General features: G+C 46.3%; 2 protein-coding genes across 2 annotated transcripts; both read left to right on the top strand.

Annotated features, from left to right (window-relative positions):
• The first annotated feature begins 2,552 nt into the window (after nt 1–2,552).
• On the top strand, nt 2,553–7,563 carry LOC119394798 (malate dehydrogenase, cytoplasmic). Its single transcript, XM_049415895.1, has 3 exons — nt 2,553–2,717; nt 3,485–4,008; nt 6,778–7,563. Exons 1-3 carry the CDS (start codon nt 2,676–2,678, stop codon nt 7,265–7,267), a joined length of 1,056 nt encoding a protein of 351 aa, XP_049271852.1. The 5' UTR covers nt 2,553–2,675; the 3' UTR covers nt 7,268–7,563.
• An 8,279-nt stretch (nt 7,564–15,842) lies between these two features.
• On the top strand, nt 15,843–19,573 carry LOC119394797 (malate dehydrogenase, cytoplasmic). Its single transcript, XM_037662102.2, has 3 exons — nt 15,843–16,114; nt 17,801–18,085; nt 19,328–19,573. Exons 1-3 carry the CDS (start codon nt 15,857–15,859, stop codon nt 19,541–19,543), a joined length of 759 nt encoding a protein of 252 aa, XP_037518030.2. The 5' UTR covers nt 15,843–15,856; the 3' UTR covers nt 19,544–19,573.
• Nucleotides 19,574–20,480: the final 907 nt, after the last annotated feature.

Here is a 20,480-nt window from a genome sequence, read left to right as displayed (position 1 = left end):
GTTAAGATTTATATTGGATACATGTGATATCGGAACATAAGTTTACTTACGATAAGGGCCAAGTAATAGTGAGGATAATTACTGGAATTAATGGAATGAGTTCAGCGAAAGAGCAGCTGATTTTTTTTGCGAGAAGCGGGGATCGTTGCGGCACCTTGCAGAGCAGGTCTCAACCACTCACTTCTTTATACGTGGCCTCAGAGATCCGCTTCGACAGCGCATCGAAACGCAATGTAAACCCAAGGAATGCACTAGGGCACACGAGCGCCGACGTGCGATTGCCACTACCAGACACCTAGTCAAGGATAAGGGTCACCTCCAATATTTTTAAGTAAAAAGAGATTGCATTCGGTACCAATGTATAGCTAGACAGCGCAACGTGAACGGAAACTACCTTACAAGTGACTCCGCTTGTAAAACGCTCACCGATGGTACACTTGTTATAGTACTGTTCTGTAATATCTAGGTGCAAAGATATGCGAGTTATTAAGAGTAAGGTAAGATTTCTGTAACACTTGGAGGCGAAAGCCTGCAGCACACTTGTCAAGTTACACAATCGGGGACTGGACTTCTTGCAAGAGATAACGAGCCGCTGTGCGAGAGGCATGCCTTAAATTACCTTGACAGCGGACCAAAGATCCATCTAACAGTTTAAAAGTAGATGTATACATCCTTCGATCGATTGTCTTTGTCTAGAGACCCTGATGAAGGCCGTCTTTTCTACTTCTTTGAAGCAATCAAGAGAACGCAATATTGGCTTGGATTTGGCTTTTGATGTTCTCCTTCCACTTGGAAGCTTCGAAACTGATATACAGCCACAATAGTCTTTACTGTCGCAGTCCAGGCATTCATTATCGATGCAAGCTGATTGCCCACTGCAAAGCGTTTTCTTTATTATGATTATACTTGGTACGCTTCAATTTAACCTATTTCAATTTATTTTATCAGTTTCTATCGGAATCATTTCTATGACAATTTGTTTTGATTCGTTTTCATCAGGTTACGTTGTTTAGTGGCTAGTTTCTTTACCTTTAGTTCTCTGTTCGTGCGCAATCTCTATTAACTACATTGTGTCCAACCCCCTTGTGGGTATAAGTCACTTACTCAGGCAGTGACAATAATTACTACTAAAATAAAGCATGGACGAAACCTTGACACTCTTTCACGTCATCTCGTCGCTATATATCACAGAGAAAAATACTTCTTGATATTCCATTTGCTTATCTCAACAATAGATACTGTACTCACCTACGGTTCTTTGGCTCTGGTCTTCAGCCAGAGGAAGGTTTTTAATGCTGTTTGTGCTTTCCTTCACGAAAAAGAACGAATACAATTTTTAATTCCTAATTGTATAAGTATTCCTATAGTAGTAATGAATCAAAACTCACAGGGTCCCTTATGCATTCGCTTAAGGCGACTCGAAGGCGGAAGCCACTTTCTTTTTCTTCTCAGTCGATGTATTAATCCTGCCCTGCCACCCTTCGAAAGCTTTCGGCACCTAACGTTGTTTTGCACTGCCTCCAAGATCAGATTCACCTCACCAGGTTTTCCATTGCGTCCGTGGTCGGGCCATCTTTGACCACGATGTCATGTGGTGACGTTATAAGCTGACGTTACGTCACGTGACGTCACAGTGACGTCATAGTGACGACACAAATTATAGAAATATGCGACGTCATAGTGACGTCATATGGCGACATGATCAAGTGATGACGATTCTTTGTATTACTCGTACCCGACGCCCCGGGACGCCGACAGTCAAATTTCGAGCTTGCCTTGTTAATTAAAATGTTTGGTTACACTTGAAGCCAATATTCTAATTTCTCTTCAGGATAACAATTTAGCTGTCTGGTCTGAATGTACAAGTAAATAATTATCGCACTATTTCCTTTATATGTTCGCTTCTCTTTTCTGTTTAATCGTTACTTAATGCTCCAAATATTTGACATTTCACATGTACAATTCTTGGCCAATCCCCCAGTGTGGGTACGAGCCACATGTGAAGGTACATCATCATCATCACTTCCCTTGAAGCAGAGAAGAAACAAAAGAACCACAGTTGAGGCTCCTACCGTTGCATAGGGCCCCTGTGGGGCCGCCACTACGACGTGGACCTGTTGGACTCGGAAGCACCGTGGTGGCACGGTCCACGCTGAACGATGTCAACCGCCGTTTCTAAGCCGAGCCGCTCGACCGAGCGCGTCTCGCGAAAGTCGCCCGAGAATGTGCGGCCAAAGTCCCCAAAGTCCTCGAAGTCCTCGAAGTCTCCAGGAAGCCATGAAGATCTCATACCGGACGAGGAGAATGTGCGGCCAAAGTCCCCAAAGTCCTCGAAGTCCTCAAAGTCTCCAGGAAGCCACGAAGATCTCATACCGGACGAGTGGGACACGAAGAAGGGGCACAGGGCCCACGTTGCAGGCGGCCTGAAAACGGAAAAACATGTGGACGCCAACGCCGCGCACAGCGCTGCCCACAAGGAGTCGTTATCGGGCCCGGTGCCTCCGGAAGAGGCCAAGTACTACGCACGAAGATGAGACGACGTCCATGTACACAGGCGTCGGTCGTCGTCCGTGTCGACGGAGCACCAAAGAGAGTTTGAGAGGCCGCGACGGCGAGCCGACAGAAGACCGGACGAGCTGAACAGCGAGGAGGAACCCTTCGTCAAACCGGGCACGATGAGACCCAAGCCACCGCCGCCGCAAATAGCCAAAGCAACGGTAAGCAACCAATTTCAAGTCACTGCTATGGCAGTGCCGATACCCACGCGAAAGTCGTAGACTAATTCAAGAGGCGTAGGTTAAATCTTGTAGACAGCGATAGCTGTGATGGGTTACCGGACTCAGTAGAACAGTAAACTACGGTTTACAATCATGGCGTATAGCGTAATATGCCTATGAAACCCACACCTGTGCAAACAAAACACGTTTACTCTTGGCGCGTGTTCGACGTCAGACCATCAGACGACATTGTGAACAAGGACACGGAAGGTGAGACGTAAAATTAACTACATTTTCGTACTCTGCAACTTAGCCAATATGTGCTAAAGTAACATGAATATGTTTAGGCTGCATCTGCCTGAAGCAACGAACTAGCTGCGATGTTTGCTGTATGCCAAAGTGCCACAACGTTACTTCCATTCGCCTGCTATACACCACCTGAATTGGAATTGGCACAATGTTAGGTCACACTAGTAGGCAGCGGTGCTCAACCGCATTGTCGTTAACTTCTAATGCGCCTTTCAACTAAAAATCATTTATCATAAGATCTGGTATTGTGCCTATATTGAATAATTCATATTGGAATTCATTTTGAAGATGAAGACAAATCCATGCAAATTTGTTATTGACCAACTCAATTGTTGAACTGTTTCTCTGTTCACGAATTGTCGCTGTTTCGGCTGCTGAAATCTGGCCACAAAGCGTTGGTCGCTTGCACGTGTCAAATAATCGGCTACTACCGTTGTACTTCTTTGCCGGTGGACAAGCGCTCCTCGGGCCACTCGTCGCCCATGAGCAAGACGTTTCCAGCCATGAGCGAGCAAGAGTTTCTGAGCCGAGTCGGGTCCCACGTCACGGTGAGGCAGGAGACGGCCTTGAAGGAGCCCATCCGGGTCCTCGTGACGGCGGTGACGACTGAGCTGGCCTACCGCATGCTCATTCCTCTGGTGCGCGGAGACGTGTTCGGCGTGGACCAGCCCATGGTGCTGCATCTGTACGACGAGAGCGAGAACATATCGGACATGGAAGGCATCGCCATGGAAATTGAGGACTGCTCGTTCGAACTCCTTAAGCAGATCGTGTTCACCGGAGAGGACGAGGTGGCCTTCCTCAACGTCGACGTCGCCTTTCTCAACGACTCGGTGCCCGTTGATGGGGATCGGGCCCTGTTCGAGAAGTGTGTGCAGACGTACGCCGGTCACGGCAAGGCGCTGTCAGCGCACGCGAAGAAGACGGTCAAAGTGATCATCACTGGACACCCGATCAACACCAACACCTACGTCTGCATCAGGTGAGACACTCGGATTCAATTAACGTGTCGCTACGTGCAGTTCTCAAGCGGGCCATTGAAGTATCATTCCAATGAAGTGCCCGCGAATAGACGTTGTGAACTAAAGTTGACAAAAAGGTTGGGAGAGAGGAAACGCAGTGAAATATTAGACATTTATGACCGATTATGCATTAAACCTAAAAACTATCTTATATCGTGGCTATCAGAAAGAACAGGTCCATAAGAAAACCATTGTTCTAATCGAGAATATTACTAATACACATAATTACAAATAATATTAGAATAATAAAAGGACGGCAGATCCCACGCATTGTGGGAATCGATGTAATCCGAAGCAGCCAGCAAAGAGATGCATACACCGTCTTGTATGTCATTGAGGAAAATGCGTGTCGTGGTTTTCATGTTAACTCGTGTTATTTATGTTCGTTACACAGTCACGTCGCAAGATAACAATTTTGGTGTATATAAAGCTAGCGAAACGGCCGCCAGCGCGCCATGAGCGTGGCACGTAAGTCATGCTGTACATGACATGCGCGTCATGATTTTCATGTTAACTCGTGTTATTTATGTTCGTTACACAGTCACGTCGCAAGATACCAATTTTGGTGTATATAAATCTCGCGAAACGGCCGCCAGCGCGCCATGAGCGTGGCACGTAAGTCATGCTGTATATGACATGCGTGTCATGATTTTCATGTTAACTCGTGTGTTATTTATGTCCGTCACACAGTCACATCACTCAATACCAATTCCGGGGTAGATGAAGCTAGCGAAACGGCCGCCAGCGCACCATGAGCGTGGCACGTAAGTCATGCTGTACATGACATGCATGTCATTATTTTCATGTTAACGCGTGTTATTTATGTTCGTTACACAGTCACATCGCAAGATACCAATTTTGGTGTATATAAATCTCGCGAAACGGCCGCCAGCGCGCCATGAGCGTGGCACGTAAGTCATGCTGTACATGACATGCGTGTCATGATTTTCATGTTAACTCGTGTGTTATTTATGTCCGTCACACAGTCACATCACTCAATACCAATTTCGGGGTAGATGAAGCTAGCGAAACGGCCGCCAGCGCACCATGAGCGTGGCACGTAAGTCATGCTGTACATGACATGCATGTCATTATTTTCATGTTAACGCGTGTTATTTATGTTCGCTACACAGTCGCGTCGCAAGATACCAATTTTGGTGTATATAAAGCTAGCGAAACGGCCGCCAGCGCGCCATGAGCGTGGCACGTAAGTCATGCTGTACATGACATGCGCGTCATGATTTTCATGTTAACTTGTGTTATTTATGTTCGTTACACAGTCACATCGCAAGATACCAATTTTGGTGTATATAAATCTCGCGAAACGGCCGCCAGCGCGCCATGAGCGTGGCACGTAAGTCATGCTGTACATGACATGCGTGTCATGATTTTCATGTTAACTCGTGTCATTTATGTTCGCTACACAGTCACGTCGCAAGATACCAATTTTGATGTATATAAAGCTAGCGAAACGGCCGCCAGCGCGCCATGAGCGTGGCACGTAAGTCATGCTGTACATGACATGCGCGTCATGATTTTCATGTTAACTTGTGTTATTTATGTTCGTTACACAGTCACATCGCAAGATACCAATTTTGGTGTATATAAATCTCGCGAAACGGCCGCCAGCGCGCCATGAGCGTGGCACGTAAGTCATGCTGTACATGACATGCGTGTCATGATTTTCATGTTAACTCGTGTCATTTATGTTCGCTACACAGTCACGTCGCAAGATACCAATTTTGATGTATATAAAGCTAGCGAAACGGCCGCCAGCGCGCCATGAGCGTGGCACTTAAGTCATGCTGTATATGACATGCGTGTCATGATTTTCATGTTAACTCGTGTGTTATTTATGTCCGTCACACAGTCACGTCACTCAATACCAATTTCGGGGTAGATGAAGCTAGCGAAACGGCCGCCAGCGCACCATGAGCGTGGCACGTAAGTCAAATCTGTACATGACATGCGTGTCATGATGTTCATGTTAACTCCTGTCATTTATGTTCGTCACACAGTCACGTCGCAAGATACCAATTTTGGTGTATATCAAGCTAGCGAAACGGCCGCCAGCGCACCATGAGCGTGGCATGTAAATCATGCTGTACATGACATGCGTGTCATGATTTTCATGTTATGACTTGTCATTTGTGTTCGTCATACAGTCATGTTACGCCATACCAATTTTGGTGTAGATTCGATTAACCAAGCGACCAGGAGAGCACAAAGTCGTAGGCGGCTAGATAGATAGATACGCTCAAAGTCGTAGAAGTTCGCTAAGAAATGCTTCGCATTTAAAATAGACGTTCTTGCCTCTACGGGCTTGAGAATCGGAACCGCTTGTTATCTGACGTTGATATCCTTAACATATTATTTCTTGGGGGGGGGGGGGGTATTTACATGTGCAATGGTTGCCACTTAGGAAGATTTACACTAGCTTATTTTCGTTCGTGAATCAGTCACACCGCTTACACGTAGGTAGAAAATTCTTTTCAATTAGTTATGGCAACTCGTGGTCTTTGTGAAGGCGTGTAAGTATTCTAGTGTCATCCACAAAGCTAATGCATCAACAAAATTCGGGTGGTGTCTTAATCTCCTAAGCCACACCCTTTCCCTTAATTACGGCCCTACTGTTGGCTAATATGCGTGCTATAGCTGAGTCAGCTGTGGGGCGTTGTATTACAGTTATGAAAGCTGCAAGCCGTACAACTTTCTCTTCCTTATTTCAGGTACGCGAAGAACATCCCATACGAGAACTTCACCGGCCTGTCCAGGCTCAACCACAACCGAGCTGTCACACTCCTGTCTCAGAGACTGGGCGTCATCCCCAACAAGATCGTGAACATGATCGTCTGGGGTCATCGCGGAGACATGCTCTTGCCGGACTACCGTCGAAGCGTCGTCATCAAGAAGGCCAAACGGTACAAGATCTCGGACCTCGTGAGCCACGACTACCTGGACGAAGGGCTGCCCGAGGATGTGAAGATTCGCGACGACCTCGTCCAGAAGCTCACCAAGCATCCTGGTATTCTGTCGAGGGCCAAGGCAGCCTTGCGACCAGATGCGCGACTGGTGGATCGGCCTGCCGGCGGGTCAGTTCGTGACCATGTCCGTGCTCAGCGACGGTGTATATGGCGTCCCGCCCGATCTCGTGTTCTCCTACCCGGTGTTCATCGACAACGCGCGGTCGTGGAAAGTGGTGCAGGGCATAGCTCTTGACGAAAAGCTGCGACACTGTATCTCCGAGTCAGCCAAGGACCTTGAGCGGGAAAGAGACGAGGCTATGGAGATTTGCACCGAATTAGCGCTGTGAACAGTGAAGGGCAAGCACTCATTTTCGTGGCGAGGTCGACGAAAGGCAAGGCCAAGTCTATCGGACAATCCAGTAAACCGAACAATCACGTTTCGCTAGCTGTGTCGGTTATAGGTTTGTGCAAGGAACCATCAGCACTCGAGGTGCATTATAACGAGCTCTACTCGCCTACAGCTTTGTGTAGTCTCATTTTGCAAATGAAACGCCTTCGGCTTGAAAATGGAGCATTTTCACTTCATAAACTTCACAGCACTCTGTCGAAAGGACTTGCGTGTTCGTATATTACCGGACGCTCTGAAACGTTAACGGTAATACACTGCGTCGACAGTTTTGTGTCCGTACGCGACCGGCTTGCTGTACGTTGTACCCAATGCACATTCTGGCAACTGCTAGTGAAGCACATACGAAGAAAAAGTAGTTCGAACCTTATCTCTTTATGAACTCATGTGGAGAAGAGGTAATGATGCCGGTTTCCTAACAAAGCCCGTATGCGGTCCGCTCACCGGAAATTTCCTCACTAATGCTACTTTAGTGGTTTCTGTATGCAACGCGTAATGATTGGTGGCACAATAAAAAATCAAGGAGAAAAAGAAAGGTGCGGAGTAGTAGAGACTTGCTTGAACAACCTCACCTAAACAACCGCATTTCTGCTCTCATTCACATTTCTATTTCAAGCTTACCACTCATCACCTTGCTCTTAAGCTGGCCTGCTCACACCTATCACGAGAAGTCTTTTCCATAAAGAACGTATAGACGACTCCGAGTAAACTAAACTCGCTTAAATTGAATGCTGGATGAACGACACGGGGGCACCAGTTTTGGTTGGCCGCTCATACGAATGGCAGTGTGAACAAACGTTGCATAAACGGCGCGCCTTTCATCTGAACTAACGGTTAAACGCTACAAGAGCCTAAACAGCCACCTACACCATGGTGACAATTTAGGCTCTTGCATATAAATTGTACTAAATATCAAATGTAAATAATGTGTTTAGAAAAAAAGTTTGACGATTGAGCGTACTATCTATGTGCTCTACTACTGGACAGCGGTAAGCTGCTGTTCTCAGCAAACGTGGATTATTGTACGAGACACAAAGGGAAGTTTATTGCATACTAGTAACAACAGTTCAGGTGAGTACAACATCATCGGGCAACAACAAAAAAATGCTTTAACGACACGTACGAACAGGAAGGCACAAGTACTATGTAACATATGGCACTCGAACACTGTCACAAGTGACGGGTCACTGATAAAAAAAAACAGACTAAGTTTGCATAGATACACACACATCATTTGAAAAGAATTGCTACATTTGTACTGAAACATGCGGCGAACACGCGTGTCGCAGCCTCAAGCTGGCTCATATGACACTTAACTCATGATTTTTTTGCCGGTGCCAGGCGCTTTTGAAGCGGCAACATAGGAAATTCAATATTCCCATTCCGCACCACGAAAAATCGTGTGTGCCACCTTCTGAGGAAGGCTTCTTCACCATGGGTTTCTATCTGTTCGGTCGCGTACCGAACCATGATCTGTCTGATCTTCTGTAAAGCTGAGTATGCAGCTGTTTAGAACAAAGGGTAAACGATTAAGAGTACCATGTGTACTCTTCTATGGGAGGGCAGTTAGCTGTCCTGGAACCGATAGAACAATCTCGCAACCGCGTTGGTATTGTGGCGCTAACAAATTGGTTTGAATGCCGCTACTACTAACGTACACTGTTTTGAAAAGCCTCCGTAGATGCTCTGGCTACACTGCTGATTTCATATTTCATATTTCAACTCTTAAGGCAACCCTTTGACAAACAAGTAACGATAATATTCCTAAAGTGGCCTTGCTACTATTTAAAGGGCCCCTCACCAGGTTTGACAATTTTGAGCTAACGAGCGCAATGCATACACTGGGCGTTCACGATCACGTCTGCCAAAATTTGCAACGCTACGCGCCGCGGAAATGGGTCAAATTTCAAGGTGAACGCTGCTTGCCCTTCCTCTCGCGGGCACGCGCTTTAGAGAATGAGGGGATGACGTACATGAAAAAATGACCCTACGTAGATGGTTGTGCTGTGACGTCGCTCCTCTACGTAGACGACTGTGCTCTGACGTCGCCAATAGTAGCACGTGACACTGCGATAATTAGTTGACATGACATGTTTAGTTTGTGTAATTTGTTGCTTGAATAGAATAATAAAACTTGAGAGAAATAATGAGACACACAAAGGGAACGTGTGCGTCTTTGTCATTTTTTTTTTCGTGAATAGCAGCGAGATGCGGGGCTAATGTGCCTCCCTTTCCCATGCGTCCGTGTCCCCGCGGTTAGCGCATCGAGCAGACGCCAGCCCTGGAAACGAAAGTAATGTTCTGGCGCGTTCGAGCACTCATTATGCTCGTTTATTCTACCGCGTCCAAGTAAACGTTAATGCGGCACTGGCTCATGATACCGCCACTCTCATGCCCGTACAAATGTCTCAGCTTTCATGCCCGTCCCGCAGAAACAGGCAGTAAACCACAGAGAACGCCGACAAAACGCCCACGGCCGCTACATAAAAAAAAGGTAGTGGCCGTGCAACGCCGCTCGAGTGCTCGGACTGACTCGGGCAGGTCATTCGCACGTGACCATACATGCGCATGACGTGTTCATGCGGATGTGTCAAGTGAAGAGGGCAGGGAAGGAATTTGGCTTGCTAAGGCTACACGGGGCGAGTGGCAAGGGTTTGAAACTCGCCTCCTCGCATCATGGTTTCGCGCCGCTACAAATTATTCTTTTTCTCAGCTCGTAATGAACTGACTTGAAAAATTCTCGCGTCATACGGCTCTTCATTCGGCACACAACAACTTCCAGCGTCTAACTAAAATTTGCTATGTGGCCTGGTGAGGGGCCCTTTAAGCTGACATATCCGAACGTTATGCCTGATATTGTACTAATAAATACCATAAAATAGGACTCCTATAGTCAGCGATCTTACAGATGAACAACAACCTTTTTTGTAGCGCATTTGCTTCTTTTGAGCAGCGGACTGTCAATCTTTTCAAGCGAAGTTCGTATTGACCATAGGTCGGCAAAAACGTGGGAGCTCACTCAGACTCACTCAACAAATATATTCTACTCTGAGGGCTCACTGGGACTCAGACTCACCAAAATTTTACTCAACCGGACTAACTCGGACTCAGACTCGCTAAACTTCTCAACTGGACTCACGCAGACTCAAACTCACCAACATATTACCCAGCCGAAATCACTCAGACTCAGACTCATGGCTTGAATTGAGACTGAGTGAACCTGAGTGAGTCGACTCATGAGTCGGAGGGCGTAAAAGTACCTTTTTTTCGTTCTTGGTGTCAATGCACTTTAATGCCAATAACTTACATAATCGGTGCTCTTCGATAGCCTTTTGTTCTTATACCTTCAAATACGAGTTATCAGTAATCCAGTAATCCAGTAAGGACATTTTTATGAAATACTCGGCTCAAACGAGATATTTTTATCAAGAACTTTCCGTGAAAAATTTTGCGAAGGGCGGGGGGAGGTCATGGCACCTCTCCCAATTCGCGTCTCTGACCAATAAATATTGAGGTGGACCATGAACATGAGTGCGTTGAGATATGTGTGAATAGACTTGAGCGTAAACGTAAGCCTATATGAGGCTGACAGTAATGCTGAACGTGAGTAGATAGGACCATAGGTCGGCAATAAAAGGTGGAGCTCACTCAGACTCGCTCAAGATATATATTTCGCACTTAAGGCTCACTCGGGCTCAGGCTCACCAATACTTTCTTCAACAGAACTCACTCGGGCTCAGACTCGCTAAAAAATTCCTCAGCCGGACTCACTCGGACTCAAACTCACCAAAAGATTACTCACCCGGACTCACTCAAACTCAGACTCACGGGCCGATCTGAGTCTGAGTCTGAAGGAAAGAAGATGAATTTTAAGGGCTCGTTTTTCTTTGTTAAACACAATATTAATGAGAAGTAACAGACAATAATACCAAGGAAAGTATAGGGGATGTTATTTTTAGTAATTAGGATATAAATGAGTTAGTCTGAATTAGTCGATTCATGAGTGAGTTTGCCGACATATGGTATTGACTGACCTGTGAAGCTGGTGCTCCAAAACAAAAAAAAAAAGACCTCCGCGCCCACAGCTGGCGTGCGCCATAGAAATAACAAATAAAACAAGATTTCTTTACGGGGCTGGTGTTTTGAACCCAGGTGCCCCCGCTTCTAAAGAGAGTGCCTTGACCACTAGGCCACGCACCCGTCTTTTTCTGTAATGCACGGGAATAATGTCATCCAAATTTGTCAATTATTCCAATAGAATTTTTCACATTAGAATTACCCTCACATGCACATAACACCCATAATTTTACACAGTCCAAAAATCTTCAAAAGTCCGGTAAACAAACTCAAGCGTCCAGAAGTCCAAGCCAATCCGGAATCGGGTCAAAAGTCTCAACAACACTATATGCACATGAGCTGCTGCTCCTCCAAAGACAGACCTTGTCGATCGAGGTGCCTCAGCGTGTCTGTCAATCAGGCGCCTTGTCCATAGCGAACAAAGTCTTAACAACATGATCAAATCGTATGGTGCATCATTGTTGGTGCTTTTTTTCGAACTGGAGGAACCTAATACTATGAGATGCCATTGGAAAAATATTTTCTGATGGTTCCCATAAGAATGTACCAGAAATAAAATGGGTCATCCCAATGAAGAAAACAATGCTGAATTGTTTCAGGCTCGTTGTATAACATGCAATTTACAGTGCAGAGCGCATATATTCCTTCTTCACGAAGTTATGTCTTTGCAGGTAAAGTGGAGGTGTGCAGCGTAAAGAAAAATGTTTTCGCTGCTGGCGATATACACAATCTACGTACACGGGAGAACGCATCATGACCAGAATAAGATAGACAATGCTCTCAGTAAACAGATTCAGGAAAAAGGTATTCACAAGTGCGGCGGTTAGCGCTGTTCTGTCCACGTTGTATAAATACTCTAACGTGAACCTGGCTTGCAGAAATGGGACAGTGTTAACAATCTCGTTTAAGAAGCCCCACATAAGATATTCATCAGCAATTCTTGTTGTGACGAAAGGAAAAGGGAGATGGTAAGTAAGACGGTTTCGAGTAATAGCCAGAAGAAAGGGGTAACAGACACCCTTAAGGTAAAAAAGTCGCAATACCAGTTGTGGTACAAACAAATGTACAAGACAGAGGCCACCCTTTTCAAGTGAAAGGAAAGGGCTGTCTCTTCTCATGGCTTCCCGTGATGAACAACAAATAAAACAGGCAAATATCTTGTGAAACACCTTAATATATACAAGAGAGCAGTCCAATACCTGTAGATTGCAGATTAGCTTTATACAGGAAGTGTATTGCATCCTTTAGCTCTCGCGAAAGTGGAAAGGTCGCATCCTTGTTATCGCGGACGCCCAATGATCGCCAATATGGCGGTGTTATCAAGAGGTTAAGCTACATAACGAATCGGAGTGTCGTTCCAATGAGTATTTGAAAACACCGAGAGAGTTAGACCACACATGCCCAGCCAGAATCCTCTGCTTTTATCGAAATTTCTACTACCTCCGGGAACTTCCCAAAAAGGCATAGTAGTGCTTATTGCTTCCTGAACACTCAGTTTTATCGACGCAGAAGAAGGCACTGTCATCAGGATAAGCTATAACTTTCATTTCCTCGGCTTCATATCTATATTCCTTAATGCCAGAATTAAACAGTACACTTAAAATAGTTCCAAGTATACTGCAAGAAGCAAAGGCGAGAGCGGGCACCCCTGACGTACTGACGAATCTACCGCTATTATATCCGAAAGCGTGCGACTCACAGTTAACATTGGGGTGTACTTTTTATAACAAAGTGATATGCCATTGTACAATACATCTCCTAAATGGAGATGTCTAGCAGTCGGAACAAAATATCGTGCCGTATCTTATGAAAAGCCTTATCAAGGTCAATCTGTAGAAGAGCTACCTGATTCATACTACCTTCAATACACTCAAGGGTTTACCGTGCTATATGAATATGTTAACTTTAATTTTAATTATTTTAATACAAATATTTATTGTTATTTTAATACCAATATTTAATTTTAATTTCCCATACCTCGTGATGGTGCCAGTCAAAAAGCGAGAATACAAAATGCTCAAATGCTCACACTGGCTTGCGAATGCACGTAATTAAAGGCTTGAAGCGCGGGGATGTTTTGCAGACTGCCGTACTCGCAGTTACAAGCAATGAAATGCGAAGAAAAGCGTGTGCGCGAGAAAAGCGTGAGAAACTGCCGTGTGCGCACCTTCACGTCTCAACGCGAACGGATAAGAGACAGTGCTTCGCCTGTAGTTCAAGCGCGCGTGTAGCGTCAACTTTCCCTTAATTTGCCCCATATTGAAAGATAATTGGCAGCAGGGTTTATCTAAAATGTGTGGTAGTAGCTTATGCCTTAGCGGCAATATTCGAAGTAGTGTACTTGTTTATGAGCGATGATTGCAGAGAACACAAGAGCAGGTGGTGATGACCAATCAGCGCGTGCTAATTAAATTGCGCGATTCACTTCGAGCAATCTTACATGACCCCCCTTGATCACGCATCTAATCTTGCCAGACGGGAACGAGAACAAATCAGGTTAACGCGTATCTGAGATTATAAAACAAAACTTGCCCTCTTTCTTAATTTTTCCTCTCTCTTCAGAATTCCAACGCGGCGCTGTGACACAAGGGGTACAGAATACGTAAACGTATTTGTGTATGTGCCTTGTTTCAATGTACGCACAGCTCTCATTACCATCGTCACCACTCTCATCATAACTCGACTACAGCCATACATTGCCATCGTCGTTGTCACATCACAATCCGAAAACCTTCCTGGTTTTCGGATTGTTATGTCGATATCTACGCATTCAATCTGCTTGATTTATCGACCAGCCACGTGAGGATAGCTATTTAAGTTTGGCATCGCTCAACCACCACTGATATTGCCGCGGTCCAAGTCAATAGAGCTCCACCTGCCGACACGTTCAAAAGGGTGCAGCCTCATGAGCATAACCATCATGAACATCAGGGGGACTCTGGGATTGGCTGGGAAGAAACGAGCCGCCATCGCGTCAAATAGCAGTGCGTTCTGAAGGCAGCGGAGTAAGGCCTGGAGAAGTCATGGCGCACCACACGCGCGAGTCCCAGCAGCAGCCACAAACCAAGTCTGCCGTCGTGGTCGCCGAGGACAAAGCGGAGCGCAAGAAAGATCACCTTCGAGTACTGATTAGCAATGCTACCAGTCCGATGGCGCACACTATCGCGACAGCCGTGGCCCAGGGCTACGTGTTCGGCTACGAGCAGCCCATCATCCTCCACCTCTTAGACGGCAAGGGCACCATGGGAATGCTCGAGGGACTCGTGCTGGAGCTTCTGGACTGCACGTACCCGCTTCTGAGGCAGGTAAGCATGCGATTTCATTTTTATTCCCATGCTATTTGTTTCCTTGTGCCATGTTGAGCAACGGAATTTAGTTAAGAGGGCAAATGTCAACCGTTTACTTGTAGCACGAAGCCAAAAGGAAATCCATGCGGATTTCTCAAAAATAAAGCTTCTTAGTTGCCGAAAAGTTGGTCTTGGTGCGGGCGTCAAACCCAGGAAGAACGCGTTTCCGGCACGGTCGCTCTACCAGTTGAGCTAACCAGGAAGCTAGCAATTGGCAGCGCCAGAGCGAATTAGTCAACTCGAAGCGCATGAACACAGAATGTTGCAAATTAGTTCTGCGGAATTCCGCAAGGTGGCGGAAGGATTAGCAAAGGGAAGTTGACAACCACCCATTTGTAGCACGAACCAACAAGGGTTCCCTTGCTTAAATCTTCCGCCACGTTGCAGGATTTCGCTGAACCGATTTGCAGCGGAACACAGTATAACTTTAACTATAGCCCAATCTACTGGATTTGCAATACTTGGCGCACCACACGCGCGAGTCTCAGCAGCAGCCACAAACCAAGTCTGCCGTCATGGTCGCCGAGGACAAGGCGGACTTTTGTGCGGACAGTGTTGCCCTAGACCAACGTCGACATAGCTTATGTCTCTCACTACTATAGAAGCCTGCAAGATCTCCTAAAAACTGTTGTTTCAGATGAACGGCAACAACTGCTTCCAGTAGACTCGGGGCACCGGAAGGCTTTGAAGTTAACACGAAATAAAACCAAGTTCTTATTCTCTTGGTCAACGTGACGTACTAGTGACGCCATATTTAGCATATCATAAACTGAGAAGGACTTGTATAAACTATGACCACCAAGTATGCGAGCACGCGTTTTTAAGCAGTCTACTTAGAAGAAAAAGAAGGTGGCTTTCGCCTTCCAATCTTAGGCAAATTCGCATAAGAGACCCTATGGCTTTTTTCCAAGATTTCGCATGATCCCGACTCTTGCACATTTCCGAGAACTCCACGTGTGGTGAATCAGTTGAATAAGGGTCACAAGCGTTGGTCTTCATTTTTAAGGTTCTGATGACCACCGTAGACGACTCGGCCTTCACGGGCATCGACGCCGCCTTCTTGCTGTACGAAGCCCAAGACGCGCCCATCGACCTCGGGGTCCAGCTTTTCCACCGCTACGGTGCCGCCCTCGAGAAGTACGCCAAGAAGACAGTCAAGGTAGTTGTTTGTGGCTGCCAAATGTCCGTCAACGCTTTTGCCTGCATCCAGGCTGCACCTTCCATAGACAACCGCAACATCACTGCTCTCACAAGGCTCGAACAGAACCAGGTAAGCCCTGCAAACGTTGCTAAAGCTAGGAAAAAAATTCAGGAGCCCATCCCCTACCGAGAAAATTGGGGCAAGCTAATGGCGTGTACGTTCCTGACTTACTACCTTTCATTCTTTCTTTCTTTCTTCCTTCCTTCCGTTCTTTCTTTTAGGGGCGAAGCTCCTTAGGGTGTGGGTCGTTCCCTCCTCTGTAGTGGTGGTAGGTCGCCACCTCGCCCGATCGGCAACGGGCGCGGTGGATCGGCAACGGGCGAGCGCCGATCGGTAAAGCCCCCCCCCCCCCTCTCTCACCTCGCGACGCCGACGCTCCGCGCTCGCTGCGTTGCAGATGCATGCTCTAGTAACCCCCCCCCCCTCTTCTCTCTCTCCTCGCGAGGCCGACGCAGGCAGCGTCTGCTAGCGAGTTTCTTGATTGAAAAAAACAGACTGCTCGCGCTGCACAACCGTTCACTGACCACCCCGTATATATAGGCACTGGATTTTGACCTCCAAGGTAGTGCCTGTGTGATATTTCTCCTGTGCGGGATTAAACAATAAAAATTCACAGCGTATATGTAAAATTAAAGTGAGCTGCAAGTCGCCATGACTCTCATCGACCCTTTAGAATAAACGCGCCCGATCTCACGTCGTTGATGGTGTACTGGGCAGAATTCACGGAAGATTCACATATGGCGCGTGTCATTGGTGGAAGGCAATCTTTCGATTTAGTGCGGCGACGTATGCTAGGGGGACCGTTGTAATAAACTCCGCTCTCTGTTGGTGCGCTTTCACTTTCGCTTGGAGTATTCACGGTTTACCGATGATTCTCTCCGGAGCTTCGCCCCACTCATCATCATACACCCCGTGGATGTGTTGTGGATTTTTTGCATTGCTCATTCCTCCCTCCTAACTCTTTCCTACATTCATGCCGGGAATGAGACCTTCATCTACGTGCTTAGCAGCGGGACACTTCAGTTGCTGAAGGCAACAACAATGGTCATGCGTTCATATACAAGCAACAATGAAATGTGGCAACGCGAAATGACAAGTCACCTCGATAAAAGATAAGATTGCCATATAAGAAACGGCTTATCGCCGACAAGCACACAACCGAGAAAGCATCAAATATTGGAAAACGGCGCATAGAAATGCGCGTGTACCGGCGCAACTTCGAGGGCCCCATTTCCGCACACTCGCCGGCGTAGGATTTCTCGGTTACAACGCCGCCGTTGATATCTGTTACTCATAACAAACATCGCTTGAAAAGCTGACATTCGCAAAGAAACCGTGTGTGTGGTTGTTCATGCTCTAAAGAAATGGTGGACGGTAGAATGACTTATTTTACACTTCGTTTATTGGACTTCCAGCGTACTTGTGGCTTCCCATATCAGCTTATTCATAAGCTCATAGTCTTCACACTTTCCCACGCACAAATAAAATCCTTCAAGCGTCAAGAATTTACGCGAGTCTTACGCGCAAATGTCAGCCGTATTACCGCACTCATAAGGCCTCTGTGTCGGAAACCTGTAGTCAAATATCGTCATATATACCTACACAAGGCACCCTGTATTGCTTTGAACCGTAAGGCATTACCTTACAGATAGACAGAATATTTTTATAGGCGAGTAGCCCTAGAACGCTCAAGCAATAAAACATTGGTACGAGGCTAGGCCGTGGTAAACTACGCATGAAATTTCCTTCTATCAGGCGCTTGCCCAGATCGCCTCCAAGCTAGCAGTGGCGCCGAACAAGGTCCGCAACGTTGTCGTCTGGGGAGGCAAAGGCCGTGTGCCGGACGCCTACAACGCCGTCTTCCTGCACCGCGAGAACCTGCTTCCGGTCACCGAGACCCTCAAGGACGACAACTACTTAAGCGGCGAGTTCATCGAAGTCGTCAACAAGCGCGCCCGCGATATGCTCAACGCACGTTCCAAGTACCCGTCGCTCTCCAAGGGCAAGGCAGCCTGCGATCACATGCGCGACTGGTGGCAGGTATGGATACTCTCCACAGTACATCTCTGCGAGCCTATTTGGCGTTTATATTACAGTCGAACCGCCATATATCTAACTCGCTAAAAACGGGAATTTTTCCCTAATTAGTTCCAAGAATTTTTCCAACGCGAATTTTTCCAAGAATTAGTTCGATGTATCGCATAATTCGATATAAAACATTTAATATTTTCGATGCGAATTTGGGTGCGCAAGTTTGCTTCACGAAACTGCTTCACGATAAGGCAAAGAAGGTGGCTTAGAGCAACCCATGGGGATATTTTGTTTATTTTTGCGCGGTTTTTAATTGGCAGTGAGAGTTATATGCAGGGGCGGGTTGTAGGCGAGAAAATGCGGTATCGTTACGGCCCTCCTAATCGCACCGCTCACTCTCCGAAATGAATGCTCGAAATACCTCTTCCGTGAGAAAAAGCCAACGCTTGTGAAGGAAAGCCAACTTCTTGGGTTGTTTCGCACTGCCCGATGTTCGATATACTGTATCAAGTGTACCGGCAAATTTTTGTTCGATGTAGCCGTAAATTTTCCTATGCATTGTCGTACTCAAAAATAGTGCGATATAAAGGATAATTTGATTTAGACGAGTTCGATATACTCGGGTTTGTGTCAAAACGCGAAAACAAACACATGATGACAAGACGACAGTGAAGGCTAATCCCGCACGCTTTTCTTTTCATTTTCTGACGTTCTAGTGACTCTGCGGTGTAAGATCGCACATACAGAGCAGCATTGCTTGGAAAGAACAGAACAATATTGAGGATAACAACGCATAGAGACCTCGAAAATGCTTCTGCGACCATTTCATCATGAAATATTTGAAAAATGACATTTGAGGGGTTAGAAAAATCACCGCCCAAGCGCCCATAACATGGTCAACCATCGAAACTTAAACGTGCGGCCCCCATATTTATCACTTGGTTAATCCCGACGGTTGATTCAAGTCTCTCTCAATTGTTGGTAACGTCTGTCCAGAAATCATAATCGGTGTTTGCTGCCCGTGTGTTCCCGTCTTCATCTTTAGTGGACCGGTGGTGAGCAGTGGCAGTGGGGCTGGCCCAATTTCTGTAGCACATGGAGTTCTTGCGTACACAGGATGGACAAATTTTGGTTTCGGCTGGCCACAAATAGCTTCGCTGTAACAGTCTACTATATAAAAGTGCTGTCATCGCTGTCGACCAATCAAGAGTCCCAGCTTCGCTAATCAGCAAAGCCTGTGAAATGCCGCAGGGTACCGCCGAAGGCACGTGGGTCTCCATGGGCGTCGTCAGCAATGGTGCTTACGGCGTGCCCAAAGGAATGGTCTACAGCTTTCCCGTGCGCATCGAGAACAGGGAGTGGCAGATCGTCGAGGGCATCGACGTGAACCCGCACATCAAGAAGCGCATCGACGAATCCGCCCAACGCACAATGAACGAGACACAAGCCGCGGTTCGGGCGGCCTAAGTCAACCCGACAACTTGTCTAAGCACGGATCCGGGACCCGCCGACGCACAATCTGATCTGAAACATGAACAGCTTCCGCGTGTCGGTTTACGTATCCTGGGAGGGTGCCCTAAGATCGGAAGAGAATTAATGTCCGATACCTGCCCAACTACTGGTGGTCGCTGCAATGCCATGCAGGAGGCCTTTTAACAAACCGTCCCGTCACCTCTGCCAGAAAAAAAAACCATTCATAGGCGGCAAAACAAAATGATTGAACATATGGATATACTGGTTTCTTTGTGAAATAGTTACCAAATTACGCAAGCATTAACTTTCCTTTCCCTAAAACGAATGTATTTCTGGTCCATTCATACCCAAAATGCCAAAGTGAAACTGCTATGAAGTTAAAGAAAGCGACCGACGCCATAACATTAAATGTTGTGCAATGAAAAGAATACACTAAATACAGGCAGGCCAATGGAGAAGCAAGGCGAGAGTTATAGCCCTAGTCGGAGGGGTAAATTGCTTTTCTGAGGCTTTCAAAGTACGCATGGTTTTTTTTTTTTCGAAAGTTTCTTGATAGTGGGTTACGAATTTTATTTGTTCAGAAGAGAGATGATCATGCAAGGTTACCTTCTGTGTACACTATATTCTCTAATACAAATACTCTGTTTATACTATGGAAACTTAATATAAGAAATGATTCGCAAATATCAACAGCGACAGACATTAGCCTAAAGCTGTAAAGCTGTAAAGCTGTAAAGCTGTAAAGCTGTAAGCTGTAAAGACGAATGCGGTGGTCCATTTGTATTTCCTTATAAAAAGCTCAAATCCTCAAAAATGCAGAGACTTGACGACAGAAATGCAAGCCGTCCCCGCTTTATTGTCTATTTCAACATCGTACGATCTTAACGCATATTTGCGGTAAAATTGGGGAGCGACTTTGCTTGAAATAACT

This window comes from Rhipicephalus sanguineus, chromosome 5, assembly GCF_013339695.2.
Source record: "Rhipicephalus sanguineus isolate Rsan-2018 chromosome 5, BIME_Rsan_1.4, whole genome shotgun sequence".
NCBI lineage: Eukaryota > Metazoa > Arthropoda > Arachnida > Ixodida > Ixodidae > Rhipicephalus > Rhipicephalus sanguineus.
This window is presented reverse-complemented; position numbering and strand designations above follow the sequence as displayed.